Source organism: Pelodiscus sinensis, chromosome 6, assembly GCF_049634645.1.
Source record: "Pelodiscus sinensis isolate JC-2024 chromosome 6, ASM4963464v1, whole genome shotgun sequence".
Classification (NCBI taxonomy): Eukaryota; Metazoa; Chordata; order Testudines; family Trionychidae; genus Pelodiscus; species Pelodiscus sinensis.
In genome coordinates, this window is record NC_134716.1 from 96,369,828 (window position 1) to 96,390,436 (window position 20,609).

General features: G+C 45.6%; 1 protein-coding gene across 4 annotated transcripts in view; it reads left to right on the top strand.

The window, feature by feature from the left end:
* ANKRD55 (ankyrin repeat domain 55) overlaps window positions 1–20,609 on the top strand; it is a 211,057-nt gene that overhangs the window by 132,997 nt on the left and 57,451 nt on the right. The window contains exon 1 of one of the 4 annotated variants that reach the window (XM_075932436.1): window positions 2,205–2,806. The exons of the other annotated variants lie outside the window; for them this stretch is intronic. Coding sequence (XP_075788551.1) covers window positions 2,767–2,806 — 40 coding nt within the window. The 5' untranslated portion in view covers window positions 2,205–2,766. Of the gene's footprint in view, window positions 1–2,204; window positions 2,807–20,609 lie in introns of those variants that run through there. 4 annotated transcript variants of the gene reach the window in all.

The following is a 20,609-nucleotide window of genomic DNA, read 5'->3' on the forward strand; positions in this document are numbered from 1 at the left end:
AGAACTAGACACGGTAATCCAACAGTGGTTTCACCATTGCCAAGTACAGAGGTAAAATAGTATCTCCACTCTTACTTAAGAGTCCCCGTTTATGTATCCCAAGATCACATTAGCCCTTTTGGCCACAGATTTGCACCAGGAACTCGTGTTTAGCTCCCACAGCCTCCAAATCTTTTAGAGTTATTGTTTCCCAGGATAGAGCTCTCCTATCTGTAGGGGCTACATTCTTTGTTCCTAAGAGCACACATGTACTTTGCTCATAGCTATCTTACCACGCTATTCAGAACACTCTGTATGAGTGACTATCCTCTTCGTTATTTACAATCCCCCTGATTTTTGTCGATGATTTTGGGTTTTCTAAGGAGTCTTTAATAAAAAGGTTAAATAGTGTAGGCCCAAGAACCAATTACTGTGGGATTCTATTAGATACAGTTTTCAGTGATGATTCCCTGTATTCAGTTATAATTTGAAACCTAACATTTATCCAGCTTTTAATGTTGCTACCATTCTAATTTTATATCTATCTAGGTTTTGTAATCAAAATGTGCAGTACCGAGTCAAATAAGGGAGAAGCGGGGGATGTCATATACCTAGACTTTAGTAAGGCATTTGATACGGTCTCGCATGATATTCTTATTGATAAACTAGGCAAATATAACTTAGATAGGGCCACGATAAGGTGGGTGCATAATTGGCTGGATAACCGTAGTCAGAGAGTTGTTGTTAACGGTTCTAAATCCTGCTGGAAAGGGATAACAAGTGGAGTTCCGCAAGGGTCTGTTTTGGGACCCGTACTGTTCAATATCTTCATCAATGATGTAGATATTGGGATAGAGAGTACGCTTATTAAGTTTGCGGATGATACCAAACTGGGTGGGGTTGCGACTTCTTTGGAGGATAGGGACATAATTCAAAATGACCTTAGCAAGTTAGAGAAATGGTCAGAGGTAAACAGGATGAGGTTTAATAAAGAGAAATGCAAAGTGCTCCACTTAGGAAGGAACAATCAGTTCCATACATACAAGATGGGAAGCGACTGTCTAGGAAGGAGCATGGCAGAAAGGGATCTAGGGGTCATAGTGGACCACAAGTTGAATATGAGTCAACAGTGTGATGCTGTTGCCAAAAAAGCAAATATGATTCTAGGTTGTATCAACAGATGTGTTGTAAGCAAAACTCGTGAAGTCATTCTGCCGCTCTACTCTGCACTAGTTAGGCCTCAGCTGGAGTACTGTGTCCAGTTCTGGGCACCACATTTCAAGAAAGATGTGGAGAAATTGGAAAGGGTACAGAGAAGAGCGACAAGAATGATTAAAGGTCTAGAGAACATGACCTATGAAGCCAGGCTTCATGAACTGGGCTTGTTTAGTTTGGAAAAAAGAAGATTAAGGGGGGACATGATAGCGGTTTTCAAATATCTAAAAGGGTGTCACAAGGAGGAAGGAGAAAATTTGTTCCTCTTGGTTTCTGAGGACAGGACAAGGAGTAATGGGCTTAAAGTGCAGCAGGGGAGGTTTAGATTGGACATTAGGAAAAAATTCCTAACTGTCAGGGTGGTCAAATATTGGAATAAATTGCCAAGGGAGGTGGTGGAATCTCCCTCTCTGGAGATATTTAAGAACAGGTTAGATAGACATCTGTCAGGGATGGTGTAGGTGGAGCTTGGTCCTGCCTTGAGGGCGGGGGGCTGGACTCGATGACCTCTTGAGGTCCCTTCCAGTCCTATTATTCTATGATTCTATGAAATGTCTTACAGTCTAAATATATTATCTCAACATTTTTCCATGTAATCTCAATAAAAAATATATCAGGTTAGTTTGATGGAATCCATAGACCACATAGATTGACACTAATTTTTGCCCTCATTTAAATTCTTTATTAATCAAGTCCTGGATTAGCTTCTCCATTATCTTGCCCAGAATCGGTCAGACAAACAGACTTCCTTTCCTTTGGCTTGGACGTAGGAGAGTAAACATAAATACTGCATATTACAAACCACCTTGTAATATCTCATTAAAACAATATCTCACTAAAACACTGTCTAAAACACACCAATCATGTTTACATTAAACAGGTTTTCAGTCACAACATTTTATACTTTATTAAACAGAAAAGTAAATGTTATTCCCTTTTATTTGTTCTTCATGATATTCAAAACTCACTCTGTTAAATAGTGGGTGGTTGGTTAAAGTAGGCATCATTTAATTAATCAACTACAGAATGTATGCGTACTACAATATTTATACAACAGTCAATTAACAGAACATTCTGTGTGAACACAGCTTATGCAGTTTGGCTTTTAAAAAGAATACATCAGCATCCAAATTGCATTGGCAGTTTTGCACATGCTCTGTTTGCCTTAATGAGTCCTCATTCACCCATTGAAATTTCTGTTTGTTTAAAGACAGTGTTCTTGTCGCTGATGCTGGGTGATCTGCAGTGTCTTTCTCAGGCCTGATCAAAGACAGTTTGCCTTTCTTAATGTAGTGTTTTTTTTCAAGATTTAAAGCCTCGATTAGGACATTTCTGCAGATATCTTTTTAACAGGGCTCTTATCTAACCGAATATACCATTCTCATTATGTGAGTGACCATGTCTTTGCCTTGACAACAACCTGCAGCCGTAAAGCAAGTTTAATTCTCAAACAAGAAGATTGACGACAGCTATCACTGAATATATTGTTTATTGTAAAATATGGGATTCGTCCCCAGAAACCACGGAGATGGTATTTGCCTGGTCTAAGAGTAAATAATAAGATAGACCACAATGGATTTTAGTACCTCATCAGTATTTGATCAGCAGAAAGGTAAGTCACTTGCTAATAATTTCAAGATCCGTTGGTCTCAGTATGCCTGTTGAAATTGTATGGTTTTCAGTGGTAAATTAATGCCTCATATTTTATGGGGGAGTTCTGGTATAATGTATTTCTCAGACATTTATCAAAAATATCCTGTGGCTATACATTTTGATCACAAAAGGAACCTTCTTCCTTCAGTTTTAAGGTCAGATATTCCTGATAGTATTGCTTTTAAAAATAAAATATTGATTTAATCAGGGGAAATGACAGCATTCCATTTTTCCCTAAGGTCAGCTTCAATATATTTGTATACAACAATTGTTACATTAAAACAGAGCCAGTTAAAAATGTGATATATGACTTGTACAAAACTAAATGCCCATTTTCCTATTATTTTCACCAGTTTGGGAATTATAAGATGTAAATAGTGGCAGAAATACATACTAACAAATGATTTACTTTACTTTAGGAAATCTTTAGATGTACTGCACAAATATTATTGAATCTTAACATAAGATTCTAAAATAAGCCCTAAAGTAATGATAAATTTTCTTCAGGAATAGGTTGCTATGGAAATATAGATGGATCTTAGTGATCTATGTTGTAGTTAGATGGTTGCATTTTATTTCTTGAGGTGTGAGGTATGATATATCTAAAATAATTTACTTCATTGCTTAATTCACAAACATTTTATATTCTTTGCATTCCTCTTTATTCACAAAGCACAACATTTTCATTGTTCAGACAACTATGTTTCACCAAATCTCTCTCTATCTAATTACAAAGCCCCAAAATGATTGTGAATCTTCCCAATATGCACCTGCAAGGGGTACACACTAATAAGGAAGAGATGGCCCCAAAGTAAAGGGTTGTGGCTTGCTGTGTATGTGAAAAGGCCTAACCTATTAAAATTCTTCAAAATGCAAGTGGTGCACCACATATACAGGCAGTCCCCGGGTTACGTACAAGATAGGGACTATAGGTTTGTTCTTAAGTTGAATTTGTACGTAACTCGGAACTGGCTTCAGATTCAGCCGCTGCTGCTGAAACTGACCAGGGGCTGACTACAGGAAGCCCGAGGCAGAGTTGCTCTGCCCCCAGCTTCCTGGAATCAGCCACTGATCAGTTTCAACAGCGGCTGAATCTGGAGCCTGGGACAGAACAGCTGGGGCGCTGCCGAGTAGGTCCCCCCAGGACCAACCCGGCAGCATCCCAGCTGCTCTACCCCAGGCGTCCACAACAAAAGCCTGGTCTGCTGGGAGAGGGCGCACTAGCTGCGCCCCCCCCCCCCCCCCAGCAGACCAGGGAGACCCGGAGCAAAGCCGCAGAGGCAGGGGACCCCGCCGTCTGTGCGGCTTTGCTCCGGGGCAAAGGAGCAAAGCCGCACGGGCAGCGGGGTCCCGCCGCCTGTGCGGCTTTGCTCGGGTCTCCCTGCTGTGCTGGGGAGTCCCCCCCAGCACACCAGGGAGTCCCCCCCAGCACACCAGGGAGACCCGGAGCAGCTTTTCTCGCCCCGGAGGACGCGGTGGCAGGACCGCTGCGCTCTGTGCGGTCCGCCGTCCACGAGCTCCGGGGCGAGAAAAGCCCCATTCGTAAGTGCGGATCCAACATAAGTTGGATCCACGTAAGTCGGGGACTGCCTGTACTGCTTGTTTATTCTCTTTAACACGTCAGCATCCCATTCTGTTATTTGTGAATAAATTGATATAAATCAGATTCATATAAATCAAATTACAATGAGTATAGTGACTGTGCAAAACCCAGCGTTGCCCTGGTCATTTTCTGGATCCATTTTTATTTGATTTTTTTTAAAGTATTCTATAGGATTAGAGCAGATATAGACAAGGCCTCTTACTTCATTGTGTTGGCTCTAGCATGTGGTGTGATTCATTCTTCCAACAGAAATATTTTTGCCAAACTTTGTTATTGGGCATTCTATAGGTCTGTCTTCACATGACTAATTGGCATGGGTGCAGCCTTTTTTTTTCTGGAAGACAGGATTAGGGAAGTAAATAAATCAGCATGCTGGAAATAGCACATCTGTATTAGCTAAGATAAGAGAGAATACTGTTTACAATGGACAAGACAACAATGGATAAAATAATCCGGACTCATCAATGAGATAGAGTAAATTGTGCATGGACAAAACATACTGTACAGGGTTTGGTTCCTATAAAACAACCAACCTAGACCCAAAGTGTATGTGCAAGGTATAGCAAACACAGTATCATGTGTAAAGTGTAATAATAGAAGAAGTCTGGTTTGTAACATGGAGGTGTGGTAAGCATTGCACTTAACCCCCTACATATCAGCCTGATTAACTCAAGTGTCGTTTAATGGTATGTTAATAAAGAAACCTCAGTGATTAAGTCTCAGAGATCACAGACTGAATAAGTTTTCACAATTCACCCCAACAGACTCCTGAGTGGATAAGGTTTCAGAGGCTACTCCAATATAATGATGCTGTGACTCTCATCCTCTAGCTGGGAGCAGGTAACATATATATATATCCCTTAGGCTGCTACAATCGATCTTCCAGAGTTCAATGTAGTGGGCCTAGTAAAGTCACGCTAAATGAAACGCAGAGGGAGCCCCCATCGGTGGTTGGTACTCGTGATCTTGTGAGGAGTAAGAGAGGCTGACTCCCGCTATGGGTATGGTGAGGAAACTTGAATTAAAGTATGTCGACTCCAGCTATGTAATTCATGTAGCTGGAGTTGCATATCTCAATTCAATCTTCCCCTTTAATATAGACCTGGCCTCAGTGTAAAAATCACAGCCTATCATTGAGAGAAAGGCAATGAAAGGGGTTAAGGATTGAACTATGAAGAAGATGGTATCATTCTGGAGTAGTGGGTTAAATCTAAGGGTGGATCTTATGGACTCCTCAGAGAAGTATTAGGAGGAGACTGGGACTAAGTGAAGAAAGGAACTCCAGAGAGTTGTATGGAGGCAAGGAATAAGAATACTCTGAAAAACACAAGAGAGATCTGCTGAATACCACTGAAACTTTTGGTATGGATCATCTGCTTCCAGATATACTAGTAGGTATGTAACCTGCATACAGTTTTGTAAAACATTATTAAGTATGGCATAAGGGCATTAATCAGCTCAAACAACAGATAGTTAATAAAAAAGTGTGTGTGTGTGTGTGTGTGTGTGTGTGTGTGTGTAAAGGGAACACCTAGTAAGTTTAAAAAAATACTGCCTGTCAGAAATTTAAGTGTAGCAATCAGCTGCGCCATAGAATTAAAGTAAGGGAGTAAAAGCAGCAGTAAAACAAAACATTGCCCACACCAAAAAGTTCTCACTTGTAAAAAAAACCAAAAACAAAACCCCCACCTTGTTCAAAGCTTAAATATAAAAATTGCAGTTTAAAAATGTAAAAAAAAAAAAGAAATGTCAGTTGCAATTTACAAAAGGAAAGTATCAGGCAGGTAAAGCTATTTTTAAAAAGAAAAAAGTTCAAAGGCTCAGCTGGAAAGGCTGAGCCAAGAAAATATAAAATGTATTTGGTCTCCATTAATAAATTGTTTACACCATAGCAAGGAATCACAACATGTAACAAAAGCATTCTAATAGTAACAATATGTGTAGTATATGGGTAATACATGTTGTACAAAGTAAAAGTGGCCTTAAAAGTGATATGGAGCAAGAAAACATGCCCTCTTTTATCCTGCCAGAAAAGATAAAAATTTGGCACAAAATTTTTTTGGCAAGAATATTGTGGGAGACCATATCAAAAGCTTTGCTCAAGTCAAGGTATATCACATCCACTGACTTTCCCATATCCACAAAGCCAGTTACCTCATCATAGAAGCTAATCAGATTGGTCAAGGACAACTTGCCCTTAGTGAATCCATGTTGACTATTGCTGATCACTTTCCCCTTTTCCAAGTGCTTCAAAATGGATTCCTTGAGGATCCCCTCCATGATTTTTCCAGGGACTGAGGTAAGGCTGACTGGTCTGTAGTTCCCTGGATTTTCCTTCTTCCCTTTTTTAAAGATGGGCCCTACATTTGCCTTTTTCCAAATACAGTAAACTTCCGATAATCCAGCACCTTTGGGACCCGGGGGTGCCGAATTATCAGATATGCTAGACTATCAGAAGCGGGGGCTATAAGGGGTCTGGGGAGGGGGGGATGCCACCCCAGACCCCTCATAGCCCCCACCTTCCGATAGTCCAGCTCTGCCCCAGGCGTCCCTGATTCAGCCACTGCTGAAACTGACCAGCAGCGGCTGAATCAGAGACGCCTGGGGCAGAGCAGCTGGAGTGCTGCCGGGTTGGTCCAGTAGCGCCAACCCTTGGTAGCGCCAACCCTGTAGCGCCAACCCTGCTCTTGGGGATGCCTGGGGCAGAGCAGCTGGGGTGTTGCTGGGTTGGTCCCGCAGGGCCGCTCCTCAGCGTTACTGGACCAACCCGGCAGCACCCCAGCTGCTCTGCCCCAGGTGTCATAAGAACATACGAACGGCCGTACTGGGTCAGACCAAAGGTCCATCTAGCCCAGTATCCTGTCTACCGACAGTGGCCAGCACCAGGTGCCCCAGAGAGGGTGGACCAAAGACAATGATCAAGCGATTTGTCTCCTGCCATCCCTCTCCAGCCTCTGACAAACAGAGGCCAAGGACACCATTTTATCCCCTGGGTAATAGCCTTTTATGGACCTAACCTCCATGAATTTATCCAGCTTCTCTTTAAACTCTATTATAGTCCTAGCCTTCACAGCCTCCTCTGGCAAGGAGTTCCACAGGTTGACTACACACTGTGTGAAGAAGAACTTTCTTTTATTAGTTTTAAACCTGCTACCCTTTCATTTCATTTGGTGTCCTCTAGTTCTTCTATTATGGGAACTAATAAATAGCTTTTCTTTGTCAGCCCTCTCCACACCACTCGTGCTTTTATAGACCTCTATCATATCCCCCCTCAGTCTCCTCTTTTCTAAACTGAAAAGTCCCAGTTGCTTTAACCTCTCCTCATATGGGACCCATTCCAAACCCCTAATCATTTTAGTTGCCCTTTTCTGAACCCTTTCCAAGGCCAAAATATCTTTTTTGAGGTGAGGAGACCACATCTGTACACAGTATTCAAGATGTGGGCGTACCATAGTTTTATACAGGGGCAGTAAGATATTCTGGGTCTTATTTTCTATCCCTTTCCTAATAATTCCTAGCATCCTATTTGCCTTTTTGACCGCCGCTGCACTCTGTGTGGAAGTTTTCAGAGAACTGTCCACGATAACTCCAAGATCTCTTTCCTGATTTGTCGTAGCCAGATTAGCCCCCATCATATTGTACGTATAGTTGGGGTTATTTTTCCCGATGTGCATTACTTTACACTTATCCACATTAAATTTCATTTGCCATTTTGTTGCCCAATCACTCAGTTTGGTGAGATCTTTTTGGAGTCCCTCACAGTCTGCTTCTGTCTTGACTATCCTAAACAGTTTGGTATCATCTGCAAACTTTACTACCTCACTGCTTACCCCTTTCTCCAGATCATTTATGAATAAGTTGAAAAGGATTGGTCCCAGGACTGACCCTTGGGGTACACCACTAGTTACCCCTCTCCAATCTGAAAATGTACCATTTATTCCTACCCTTTGTTTCCTGTCTTTTAGCCAGTTCTCAGTCCAAGAAAGGACCTTCCCTCTTATCCCATGGCCATGTAATTTACACAAGAGCCTTTGGTGAGGGACCTTGTCAAAGGCTTTCTGAAAATCCAAGTATACTATATCTACTGGATCCCCCTTGTCTGCATGTTTGTTAACCCCTTCAAAGAACTCTAACAGATTAGTAAGACAGGATTTCCCTTTACAGAAACCATGTTGACTTTTGTCCAACAAATTATGTTCTTCTACATGCTTCACAATTTTATTCTTTACTATTGTTTTGACTAATTTGCCCAGTACTGAAGTTAGATTTACCGGTCTGTAATTGCCAGGATCGCCTCTAGAGCCCTTTTTAAATATTGGTGTCACATTGGCTACCTTCCAGTCATTAAGTACGGAAGCCGATTTAAAGAATAGGTTACAAACCACAGATAATAGCTCAGCAATTTCTCATTTAAGTTCTTTTAGAACCCTTGGATGAATGCCATCCGGTCCCAGAGATTTGTTAACATTAAGTTTTTCTATTTGTTCTAAAACCACCTCTAATGACACTTCAATCCGGGACAGTTCCTCAGATTCATCACCCACAAAGGACGGTGCAGATTCAGGAATCTCCCTAACATCCTCAGCCGTGAAGACTGAAGCAAAGAAATCATTTAGTTTCTCCGCAATGGCTTTATCGTCCTTGATTGCTCCTTTTATAGCTCGATCATCTAGAGGACCCACAGGTTTTTTAGCAGGCTTCCTGCTTCTAATGTACTTAAAAAACATTTTGTTATTTCTTTTTGAGTTTTTGGCTAGCTGTTCCTCAAAATCTTTTTTTGCTTTTCTTATTACATGTTTACACTTGATTTGACAGTGTTTATGTTCCTTTCTATTTATCTCGCTAGGATTGGACTTCCACTTCTTAAAAGATACCTTTTTGTCCCTCACTGCTTCTTTTACTTTTATTATAATTAGGTGTATCAGTCCTTAGCTGCGAGTTGCCTGGCTGGTAGATGTGCTCACGCTGCCTGAGTGTGTCTACCTGCCAGGCAGTTCACAACTACTCGATGGAGGGTATGTGGAGGGGGGGCAAAATGGAGTCCCCGGCCAGACTCACTCGTCTGCCAAGGTCTGCAGGGTCTGCATGTGCCTGGGTCAGCCCCGCTCCCCCCCTTCTCCTCCCAATCTGCCCAGTCCAGCCCCGCTGCCCCCATCCAGCCCTGCTTCTGGAAGCTTGTTCTCCCATCCTCCTCCTCCTGATCTCCCTCAGCCAGCACCCCCCCCCCAGTCCAGCCCTGGTTCCACTGCCTGCCCTCCCCAATCTCCGCAGGATAGCCCCACTGCCTCCGACCCTGCTTTCACCGGCCGCCCGCCTCCCCCCATCTCTGTGGGACAGCCCCGCTACCCCCATCCCTGCTTCCCAGTGGCCCGTTTCCCTCACACACACACACACCTCCTCCCAGCCCGCCCCACTCTGCTCCCCTCCTGGCAGCCAAGCTGAGGCCTGGTATTTTTTTCCCGTGGCCCAGTACCAGGCCATGGCCCATAGTTTGGGAAACGCTGCCATATTGCATTGCCTAGTGCATTTGTCTGGGAGCTGACCTTGTCTGTGAAGACAGAGGGAAAAAAAGCACTGAGTACTTCAGCTTTTCCCACATCATCTGTCACTAGGTTACCTCCCTCATCCAGTAGGGGCCCTACAACCTCTCTGATCACCCTCTCATTGCTAACATGCCTATAGAAACCTCTCTTGTTACCCTTCACATCCCTTGCTAGCTACAATTCCAAGTGCGCTTTCATCTTCCTGATAACTCCCCTGTATTCTAAATCAATATATTTATACTCCTCCCTAGTCATTTGCCCAAGTTTCCACTTCTTTTAAGCTTCCTTCTGTGTTTAAGCTCACCATGGATGTCTCTGGTAAGACAATCTGGTCGCCTACCATATTTGCTTTTCTTGCTGTGCATCCGGATGGTTTCTTCCTGTGCCTTTAATAAGCTTTCTTTAAAATACTGCCAGCTCTTCTGGACTCCTTTTCTATTCAGGTAAGCATCCCAGGGAATCCTGCCCATCAGTTCTCTGAGAGAGTCAAAGTCTGCTCTTCTGAAGTCCAGGGTGTGTATTTTGCTGCTCTCCTTTCTTCCTTTGATCAGGATCCTGAAATCTACCGTCTCATGATCACTGCTTCCCAGGTTGCCACCCACCTCTACTTCCCCTACTAGTTCCTCCCTGTTTGTGAGCAGCAGGTCAAGCTGCGCATGGCCCCTGGTCGGTTCTTTCAGCACTTGTACCAAGAAGTTATCCCCAACATTCTCCAAAAACTTCCTGGATTGTCTGTGTACTGCTGTATTGGTCTCCCAACAAATGTCAGGGTGATTAAAGTCCCCCATGAGAACCAGGGCCTGCAATCTGGAAGCTTCTCTCAGTTGTCCAAAGAAAGCCTCGTGTACCTCATCCACCTGATCCGGCGGTCTATAGCAGACACAAACCACAACTTCACCCCTGTTGCTTCCACCTCTAAACTTAACCCATAGACTCAAAAATCTTTTCTCCCTCTAAATACTGAAGCTCCAAGCAATCATACTGCTTTCTTACATAGAATGCAACTCCTCCTCCTTTTCTCCCCAGCCTGTTCTTTCTGAACAGTTTATACACTTCCATTATAGTACTCCAGTCATGTGAGTCATCCCACCAAGTTTCTGTTATTCCAATGAAATCATAGTTCTTTGACTGTGCCAGGGTTTGTTTCCCAGGCTTCTTGCATTTGTGTACAAACACCTTAGATATCCAGTTGTTTGCCCTACCTTCTCCATTCGAGTCAGGGGTCCTCCTTTGTTGTTCGTTCCTCCTTGTGTTTCTTCCCGGTATCCGACTTCCTCACTTACCTCCAGGCTTTGGTCACCGTCCCCCAACAAACCTAGCTTAAAGCCCTCCTCACTAGGTTTGCAAGCCTGCCTGCTAAGATTCTCTTTCTTCTCTAGATTAGGTGGATCCCATCTCTTCCTAAAAATCCTTGTGCCCAGAACAGAGTCCCATGGTCGAAGAAACCAAAGCCCTCTTTCGACACCACCTGCACAACCACGCATTTACTTCCTCAATTTGACGATCCCTACCCAGACCTTTTCCTTCAACCAGAAGGATGGACGAGAACACCACTTGCGCTTCAAATTCCTTGATCCTTCTTCCCAGCACTACATAATCTGCTGTGACCCGCTCAAGGTCATTCTTGGCCATATCGTTAGTTCCTACATGGAGAAGCAGAAAGGAGTAGCGATCCGAAAGTTTAATCACCTTTGGAAGACTCTCGGTCACATCCTAAATGTGAGCTCCCGGTAAGCAACATGCTTCTCGAGATTGCAGGTCTGGACAGTAGATGGATGACTCAGTACCTCTTAGGAGGGAGTCCCCGACCACCACCACCTGTCATCTTCTTTTGGGGGTGGTGGTCATGGAACCCCCATAACTAGGACTGCGCATCCCATGCCTTCCAGTAGATGGTCTTCCCTTCTGATTTCTTCCCTGAGAGGTCCCTGCCAAAGCATTCTCCACCATAGTGCCTGGGGAGAGAGCCTGAAACTGGTTACTTACCTCTACATGAATGGGGGGATACCTGAGTTGGCCTGCTGCTTCTTCTTCTTCTAGAGATTACATGCAGCCAGTTTTCTTCCTTGTCCTGTACTGCCCTGACTGGCTCTTCAGCCTGCTGTGCCTGCAGGATTAAACGCTGCCTTCTATCAAGGAAGTCTTCATCCTTTCTGATGGAACGTAGGGTCGATACTTGGGCCTCAAGTCCTCTAATTTTTTCTTCCAAAATGGTGACCAGCTTGCACTTAGTGCAGATGAAATCCCTTCTTTCTTCCAGGAGGAAGACAAACATGGCACATGCTGTGCAAGTAATAACAGCAGACATATCACTATCCATACCTGTGTTCCTTCTGAGAGATTCCTCGGTTGTTATTAAATGCCTCCTTGAAGGGCAGGAGTGTAGTGAAAAGATTTTAAAGAATGGCGAGTGTATCTCTCCCTCCTCCCACTCCCAACTCCCTGTTAGCAGCCCCTGTTCACTAACTTTTGACATTTTTTTATTGTATGCATTAACAAAAAGTCTTCCCTTTTTCACATTCACTCTGAGGGCCCAGTCAGAACATTATGTTAGGCACCTTGTGTACAATTCACTAATTGTAACATTGGAAACAAAAGCTGAACCTTCCCACAGCCAAATTCATTTTACAAAATGGAAAATTAAACAGTAATTACATTCCAACAATCTAAACATTGCAGCCACAGAAAGAGAAAATTGGGTTTCAGCCATCCAAGACTGTTCCTGATATAACCATTAATTCACTCCCAATTATATTGCAGCTTCATTAGTTCACTCTTGTCTGAATCCAGTTCACATCAGACTAACCCTTCTCTCCTGGCAGAGCTCCACTTTTAGCCCATTTTTTGTTACTGATATTTGCTTTTGCGATAAGGAACCAGTTCAAATTGTAAATTTCTAGATGACTCACCAGTGGGATTTCTACCCATGTACTATGGACACACAATTATTGTTTCTCCCTCACTAAATGATTTAGTAACAATACGACAGAAGCAGAGGCAGCAGTGAAGAATCATGTTTTGCCAGTGGTTTGGTTGCATTCAGAGGCTCCACAGCATAACCACAGCCTTGCAGGTACACGCATTGTGATAGATGAAGTAGCAGAGGCCTGCAAAGGTGACAGCTGAGTCCTGCAGGCTCTCCAAGAAGCCGGACTCACAGCAAACCCGGCGAAGTGCCACTTCAGGGAGAAGGAGATGATGTGCCTTGGATACATAGTGGGAAGAGGGAAGTTACGGCCAATGATTAATAAACTCCAGGCACTGTCAGACACACCAACCCTGCAAACAAAAAGACAAGTGCTCCAGTTCTTAGGCCTGGTCGGTTATTACCGACAGTTAATCCCGGACTTTGCAACAATTGTGACGCCGCTCACAGACCTAACAAAGAATTCTCAGCCCTGTCAAGTAAAGTGGACATCGCAGTGTGAGAGGGTCTTCCAGAACCTAAAAATGAGGTTGACCCAGGAACGAGTCCTAGTACATCCTGATTTTGGGAAGGAGTTTATACTCCAGACAGATGCTTCTGGAGTGGGGCTCAGAACCATCTTATCCCAGAAGGTACCGTAAATTAGCGTATATAACCCGTGGGTTCTATATGTTTTTACAACCCCCCGCCCCATGGGGTATACATGTCTGTGGGGTATACATGTTTATTTTTACTCACAAGCCTGTGCTGTGCTCTCCATTCCCCCGCCCAGAGGAGGGTGGGTTGCACCTGGCTGCAGCTGCATGGTGCCTGGAGGTGAGTGCGGCTCCCCTCCCACAGGCTGGCCAGCACACCTGTGCTGTGCTCTCCGTTCCCCCCGCTGGCAGCTGGTATGTGCAATCACTGTGAATTAGTGTATAGAACCTGCAGGTTATACTCATCTGCGGGTTATCTAAGACTTTTTCTACACAATCAGGTAAAGCCGTGGGTTATACACGAGTGCGGGTTATACTCGAGTTATATACGCTATAATTATATAGCGTATATACGGTTATAATTATATAGCGTATATACGGTTATATACACTTCCCTGTGTAATGGGGAAGAACACCCAGTCCTGTTCCTGAGTCGGAAATTGTTCCCTAGAGAGACAAAATATTCTATGATTGAAAAAGAGGCATTAGTGGTAAAATGGTCTATTGATGCCTTGAGCAGGACCACTTCTGGGTAATGGGTTGCATAATCTATGATCACCAAGATTAACCAGTTCCCCATCTTACTCTTCTCCAACGCCCAACCAGATCCAGACCAGTCCTTTCAAAGGATATGCCTATGACTGGCAGAGGTATTGTGGGGGGCGGGGCCTTAGCTGTCCCCTTGGGTCCCACTCATTGGCATTCTGGGCATGACACACAGTGTTCCCAGACATTGTGATGTATGCCAGGCCAAAAGAAGTGGTGTGCCACCCGCTGCAAAGTCTTTTCCCTACCCACGTGTCCTGCCCATGGAGTAACATGAGCCAAATGTAGGAGGCTTCGTCACAATCTCCAGGGGACCAGCAATTGGTAGATCTCCTCTTGTGTCTGGGGGTCCCTTACTACCCAATATGACTGGTCTTTCCAGATTTCAAATCATGGTCCCTGAGGGTGTCTCGCCCCCTCTGAGTCCTCAGTCTCTTGGGCTTGGGCTTGCTCCCAGGCCCGAGTCAGGGTTAGATCTTCCCTTTGCTCTTGTAGGAAGTCTGCTTCCCTCTCCAGTTCTGCCTGTAGGTTCCCCCTCTGTTGGGCCTCCATTGGGATCTGCATTCCCTATCGGATTTGGGCCACTGGAGGGCTCCTCTTGGGAGTTGGCCTCTGAGGGGAGCCCACATACTTTTCCTCCTAGAACTCTGGGCTGCTGCTTTTTAGGAGGGCAGTACTCACAGTCTCTTATGACCTCTTTAAACCCAGGCCATTCTCGCCCCAGCACCACTAGGTATGCTAGCTGGGACGCTATGCCCACCAGGAGTGGTTCCTTGCGGCCCCAAACCTCCAAGTTTATGCGGGCCATCGGGTAGGGGCATACATCGACATGTATGCCTTGGAAGTGGATCGTATCCTCAGCAAGCCAGAGGCTGGATATGAGGCCCTCCCGTATAATTGTCTGGCTACACCCTGAATCCACAAGAGCCATGGCCCCCACACCTTCCACCACCAGGGGGATCACCAATTTTCTGGGTTGTGGTCCCCTTGCTCGGCATCCTAAAATCCAGGCCTGTCCATAATCGCACTCCATGTAGAGGGAGTCTTTCCAGAAGTGTCCTCCTTGACCACACTCCCAACAACGGTCCTGGGGGCCTGCAGGCCTGGGGTCTGCCTTGGGGGGGGTTTCTCTCCCCTTGTGAGGGACTCTTTCCCTCAGGCGCTTTGCAGAACTGCTCTTTGGAGTTCAGTCGCATATCTCTCAGTCGGCCATGGATAGTGTGCGTATCGGAGGCCCCCCGGTTCCGTTTTCTGGGGTTCCCTTCTCTTTGGACCCTTGCAATCCTGTGGACTGCCCATCTGTCGAGGGTGAAGTCTGGTTTCTTCCAACGCCAGGTAATTCTCCATTAGTGTTATTACTGCTGTTAGTGTGGATGGCCAATGCTGTTGCATCCACTCTTTGGCACCTGACAGGAGTATCTGTAAGAACTGCTCCAAGGCTATCATCTCCGTGACTTGGGTCTGGTTAAACTCTTGTAATTCAGCCACTTTGAACAATGATCCCTGATCCTTTGGGCAACAGCCCATGGCTGTGCCCCCACGGGGTAGCCTTCCTTCATTTCTCAGTTTCTGTCAGTACGTCTCAGAGCTGATGCTGGTACTATCTAAAATGGCCGCTTTCACACGATGATACTTCAGCATATCTCGGGTGTCTAAATTGTGGTAGGCAGTTTGCACTGATCCTGTTAGATAAGGTGCTAAAATGGTGGCCCGGTGCTTCTGGCGCCAGTGAGCAAGTGTTGCTACTCTTTCAAAAGTAACTAAAAATGCTTTGGTTCATCTCTAGGTCCCATCTTAGTCAAGCAGGTGGATAGCCCGAGTCCAGAGTCATCAGGCCCTCTCCCCAGGGTGGCTGGGCTTGCAGACCCTCTGGGTTGCAGAAGAGCAGTGACCTGTTGAAACAGCCACTCTTGCTGGGCTTGGTGTTGCGTTGTCAATTCATGGAGCAGCTGTTGCTGTTGTTCCTGTTGCTTCTACTGGTTTTCCGCCATCCACTGCAAGAACTTATCCATATCCATCTCTGCACACCTATACGTGGGGAGACAAACTAAGGAGACAAAGAGAGTTCCTTTGCCCCACATTCTCACTACCAGAACCTATTAGCAGGTCCTAAAGTTGCCCACATTCTCCACCACGTTGTCAAGGGGCCGGACCCCTCCATGGTCAGGACACCCCAAAGTTGGGGTCAATGTCCCTTTTTTGCAGGGCCTACTTCCAATATACGGTTCTCTCTAACCAGGATAAATAGGCCTACTCCTAAACACAGTTCCCCCTACCAGGGTAAATACAGCCCTGCAGGCCTAGTACTAAATACAGTTCTCTCTCTCTGAGGGTATGTCTACACTACCACCCTAGTTCGAACTAGAGTGATAATGTAGGCAACCGGAGTTGCAAATGAAGCCCGGGATTTGAATTTCCCGGGCTTCATTTGCATCTTGCCGGGTGCCACCATTTTTAAATGTCCGCTAGTGCAGACTCCGTGCTGCGCGGCTACACGCGGCACGGACTAGGTAGTTCGGACTAGGCTTCCTATTCCGAACTACCGTTACTCCTCGTTTCACTACCTAGTCCGTGAGTACCGAACTACCTAGTCCGTGCCGCGTGTAGTCGCGCGGCACGGAGTCCGCACTAGCAGACATTTAAAAATGGCGGCGCCTGGCAAGATGCAAATGAAGCCCGGGAAATTCAAATCCCAGGCTTCATTTGCAACTCCAGTTGCCTACATTACCACCCTTGTTCGAACTAGGGTGGTAGTGTAGACATACCCTGAGTTACTCTGGCCTAGCGGCCTAGTCCACAGGTAAGTCTCCCGAAACTGTTAGAGAGCAGGGTACCAGAAAGTGGAGAGGTAGGGGGACCCTGGACCTCCCGCTCCACCAGGGGTGGCTGTGGCGGCTGCTGCCAGGATTGCTGCTCCTGTGATGGTGGCTGCAGCTGCTGCAAGGGCGGCTCAGGAGCTCCAGCCTGAGCAACTTCCCCTCTGGCAGTCCGCCCTGACTGAGCTGCTCCGCTGCCTCTTGTACTGCTTAGCACTTGGAGCATGCCCAGTCTGGCAAAAAGGGGCGGGACTTCCTCTGCCCACAGAGTCCTAACCCATCCCCCCCTTCAGTGCGTGGTATGTTCTCCCCATCACAGGGAGAGATGTGACGTAGTGGGAACTGTATTCACTCTTGTCGTTCCTGTATTCACTCTGTTTGCTTTATTGTGTTGTGTGTGATTCTACTGTCCTGTGCTGTTCTGACTGGCTCTTCAGTAACTCTGTGTGTGTGTGCTCCTCAGTTTCCTGAGTTCTGCAACACTATCTGGATGAGTAGGGGAAGACTGGGCATGACTCACTGTGGAAGTATGTTCATTCTCTCATGTCCTGAGGACCAGGTGGCAGCACATAACACCTTGGGCCCAGGGAGCATGGCAAAGGAGCATGGGGGTGCCTAGAGGGCTGAGACCAGTTCCTCGTTGTGTGAGTTTAGTTTTCAGATGGTTTAGGAGAAGAGAATCTAACTGGCTTTGGGGGGCTGGGCAGGGGCCCAGAGGCCCCGTTCGGGGGCCCCCTATACCCAAGATGGATTGTACTGAATGCTCCTGGTTCCTGTAACAACAAACCTGTGCTCCGCTGTGTCCCTGTCAATGAATATACCTTCTGTTCTACTTGTTGGCTGAGAGTCACATCTGACTGCGGATAGGGGTGCAGGGCCTGGTGACTTCCCCACACTCTGTGACACCTACCCCCTCCCCCACCCTCACACCCTCTGAGCAGGAAACTGGAGCTGGTGCTCCAGTTGCATGGCTGTGCAGTGAGCTCCAGGCTGGAGCAGCAGCGTGGGCTCCCCGCTGCACAGGGGAGAAGGGGTGGGCTGAGCTCTCCCTCTCCCCACCCTACTGGGGGAATGGCAGCACAGTGACATGCTGGCTGGAGAGTTTCCCCACTGCTGCCATTGGGAACAACAGGGGCACAAAGACATGCCCAGACCCCTGCACCACAATCACCCTCACTCACTACCCTCCCCCAGCCAAGACCCCACACCATCAGCTTTCTCCAGCACTCTCCCTCCTGGCCACACATTGCACCCTCCCTTGATCTTGCACCCTTCCCTCTGGCCAGACACCCTACTCCCGCCTGCTTCTGCACCCTCCTTCCCACACAGACGTTGCCCCCACACTCTTCCTGTACCTCATTTCCCGCCCAGATTCTGCATCCTCAGTCCTATTCCACTCACTGGTAGCCCTGTCCCACACACTGAACCCCTCATCTTTAATCCCAGAGCGTGGGGGGGGCACAAAATCCACTAACTCTGGAATCCCAGAAGAGTTAATCTCACCTGAGACCTTGAACCTCAGTCCTCCCAGCTTCCCCGCCCCCTCACCTTGGGGACTGGAGCACCTGGGAGTAAGGTGTTTCAAGTGGGGCCACATCAGTGAGGACTGGGGGGGTTTGGAGTGAGTTTTTTTGGTTTTCACTTGTGTGGTCCCCAACTGATTTTTCTGTGGGTCAGTGGCCCCCGACCCAAAAAAGGTTCCCCATCCCTGCCATAAATAAAGAAAACAGTGAAACCTTTTTTGTTGGACATAAACTAATATTTTACTTTCTTTAAAATGAAGTTGGATAAACTAACATGAGACAGTTCAAGTGCTTAATCTATGTAATAATTTAAATTTAAGTATTCTTCCTAACTTCACTACTAGCAAAATGGCTTGGGTATAATTATGTAATTAATAGTGAGTCGCCATTAGCAACTGGTGGTCTGTGGAAAGATTTGTACTGAGCACAGTGGTCCCTAGGCCAAAAAGTTTGAGAACCACTGCTCTAAAGAACTAAAGGCCTGACCCTCTGGCTATAGCAATGAGCCTTAAGGTAACTAGCCATCTTATGTTACTCTTGTAGTGCAACTGTGCTCCAGGCCTTAGAACTATTGGCTACATCTAGACTGGCCACAAATTCCGGAAAAGGGATGCAAATCAGGTAAGTCAGCATAGGGAAATCCGCGGGGGATTTAAATATCCCCCGCGGATTTAAATAAACATGTTCGCCGCTTTTTTCCGGCTTGGGGAAAAGCCAGAAAAAAAGCATCTATACTGGCGCGATCCTCTGGAATAAAGCCCTTTTCCGGAGGATCTCTTATTCCTACTTGAAAGGTTTCACTTGAAAGTAGGAATAAGAGATCCTTCGGAAAAGGGCTTTATTCCGGAGGATCGCGCCAGTCTAGACGCTTTTTTTCCGGCTTTTCCCCAAGCCGGGAAAAAGCGGCGGACATGTTTATTTAAATCCGCGGGGGATATTTAAATCCCCCGCGGATTTCCCTATGCTGACTTACCTGATTTGCATCCCTTTTCCGGAATTTGTGGCCAGTCTAGACGTAGCCATTGTGTAACTGAAGTGGCTACTTTGTTGTACCAACCAGGGGTATGTCTACATTGCTGCCCTGCCCAGATAGAGAGACTTACACTGGCTTGGCTAGAGCTAAAGCAGCAAAAATAGCAGTCTGGACATCATGATTCGGAATGGAGTTTGGGCTCTGAAGCCTAAGGAATTGGGTGAGCTTGAGAGCCCAGACCTCAATGTCCACGTTGTTATTGTTAGCATGCTAGCTCCAGCCCTGCTCGCATAAGTTTATCTACCTAGTAAGGGAGGGTTGTTCCCAGCTGTAGAGTAGGCACACCCTTTAAAACCAGACTGGCATGGGCCAGCATCCAAAACATCACACTATAATAGCTGGTGTGAAACTGCGGAGAAAGGGTCAGAGAGTTCTGTTGACTTAATGTGAAAGATGGTTCCTTACCCTGTCATTTAAGGGAAATGAGGGATGGGGACTTTCCAGAGCTCTAGAGTGGAAACTACATGGACTGGATGGGAGGAACCCTTGAAGGAAAGAGAAAGTATGAGCTGAATTTTATCATATTACTAACTTCTGGGGATGTGTTTGGACTTCATATAATACTTAATTTTTTTTACTATTTGAACTGTATTTGACAGAGGTTCAGAAAGACATGTTCACATGCACTTTTTTGCCATTGTAAAAGCAGTTCAGTTGCAGGTTTGCACTCTAATATAATTAAAGTTTACTTTTAAAACTCAGTATGAGATTGTAAAAAAAAAAATACAGAAACATCCTAAGTCATTGTGTCAATAAAAAATAGGAACTGCAAAGGAAATTCTGAAACATCCTGAGATATCTTGCTGCTACTGAGTGTTGAAAGAGATTAAAATTGAAAATATGTTCAGAGTCCAATTTAACATCTTAATGATAGATCTTCATAAATACTCTTGATTTTCCAGCAATTTTACTAACATTCTAAATGAATTGCCATTTACTGCGTCACATGAAGGATTACTTAGATATGTCAGAAGCTTGGGCAATAACTAGATCTAGTACTTTTTCAAAAATAGATTAGTTGAAGTGAAAGAAACTCTAACTACTAGGAAATGTACCCCATGTTGCTCTCTAATAGGC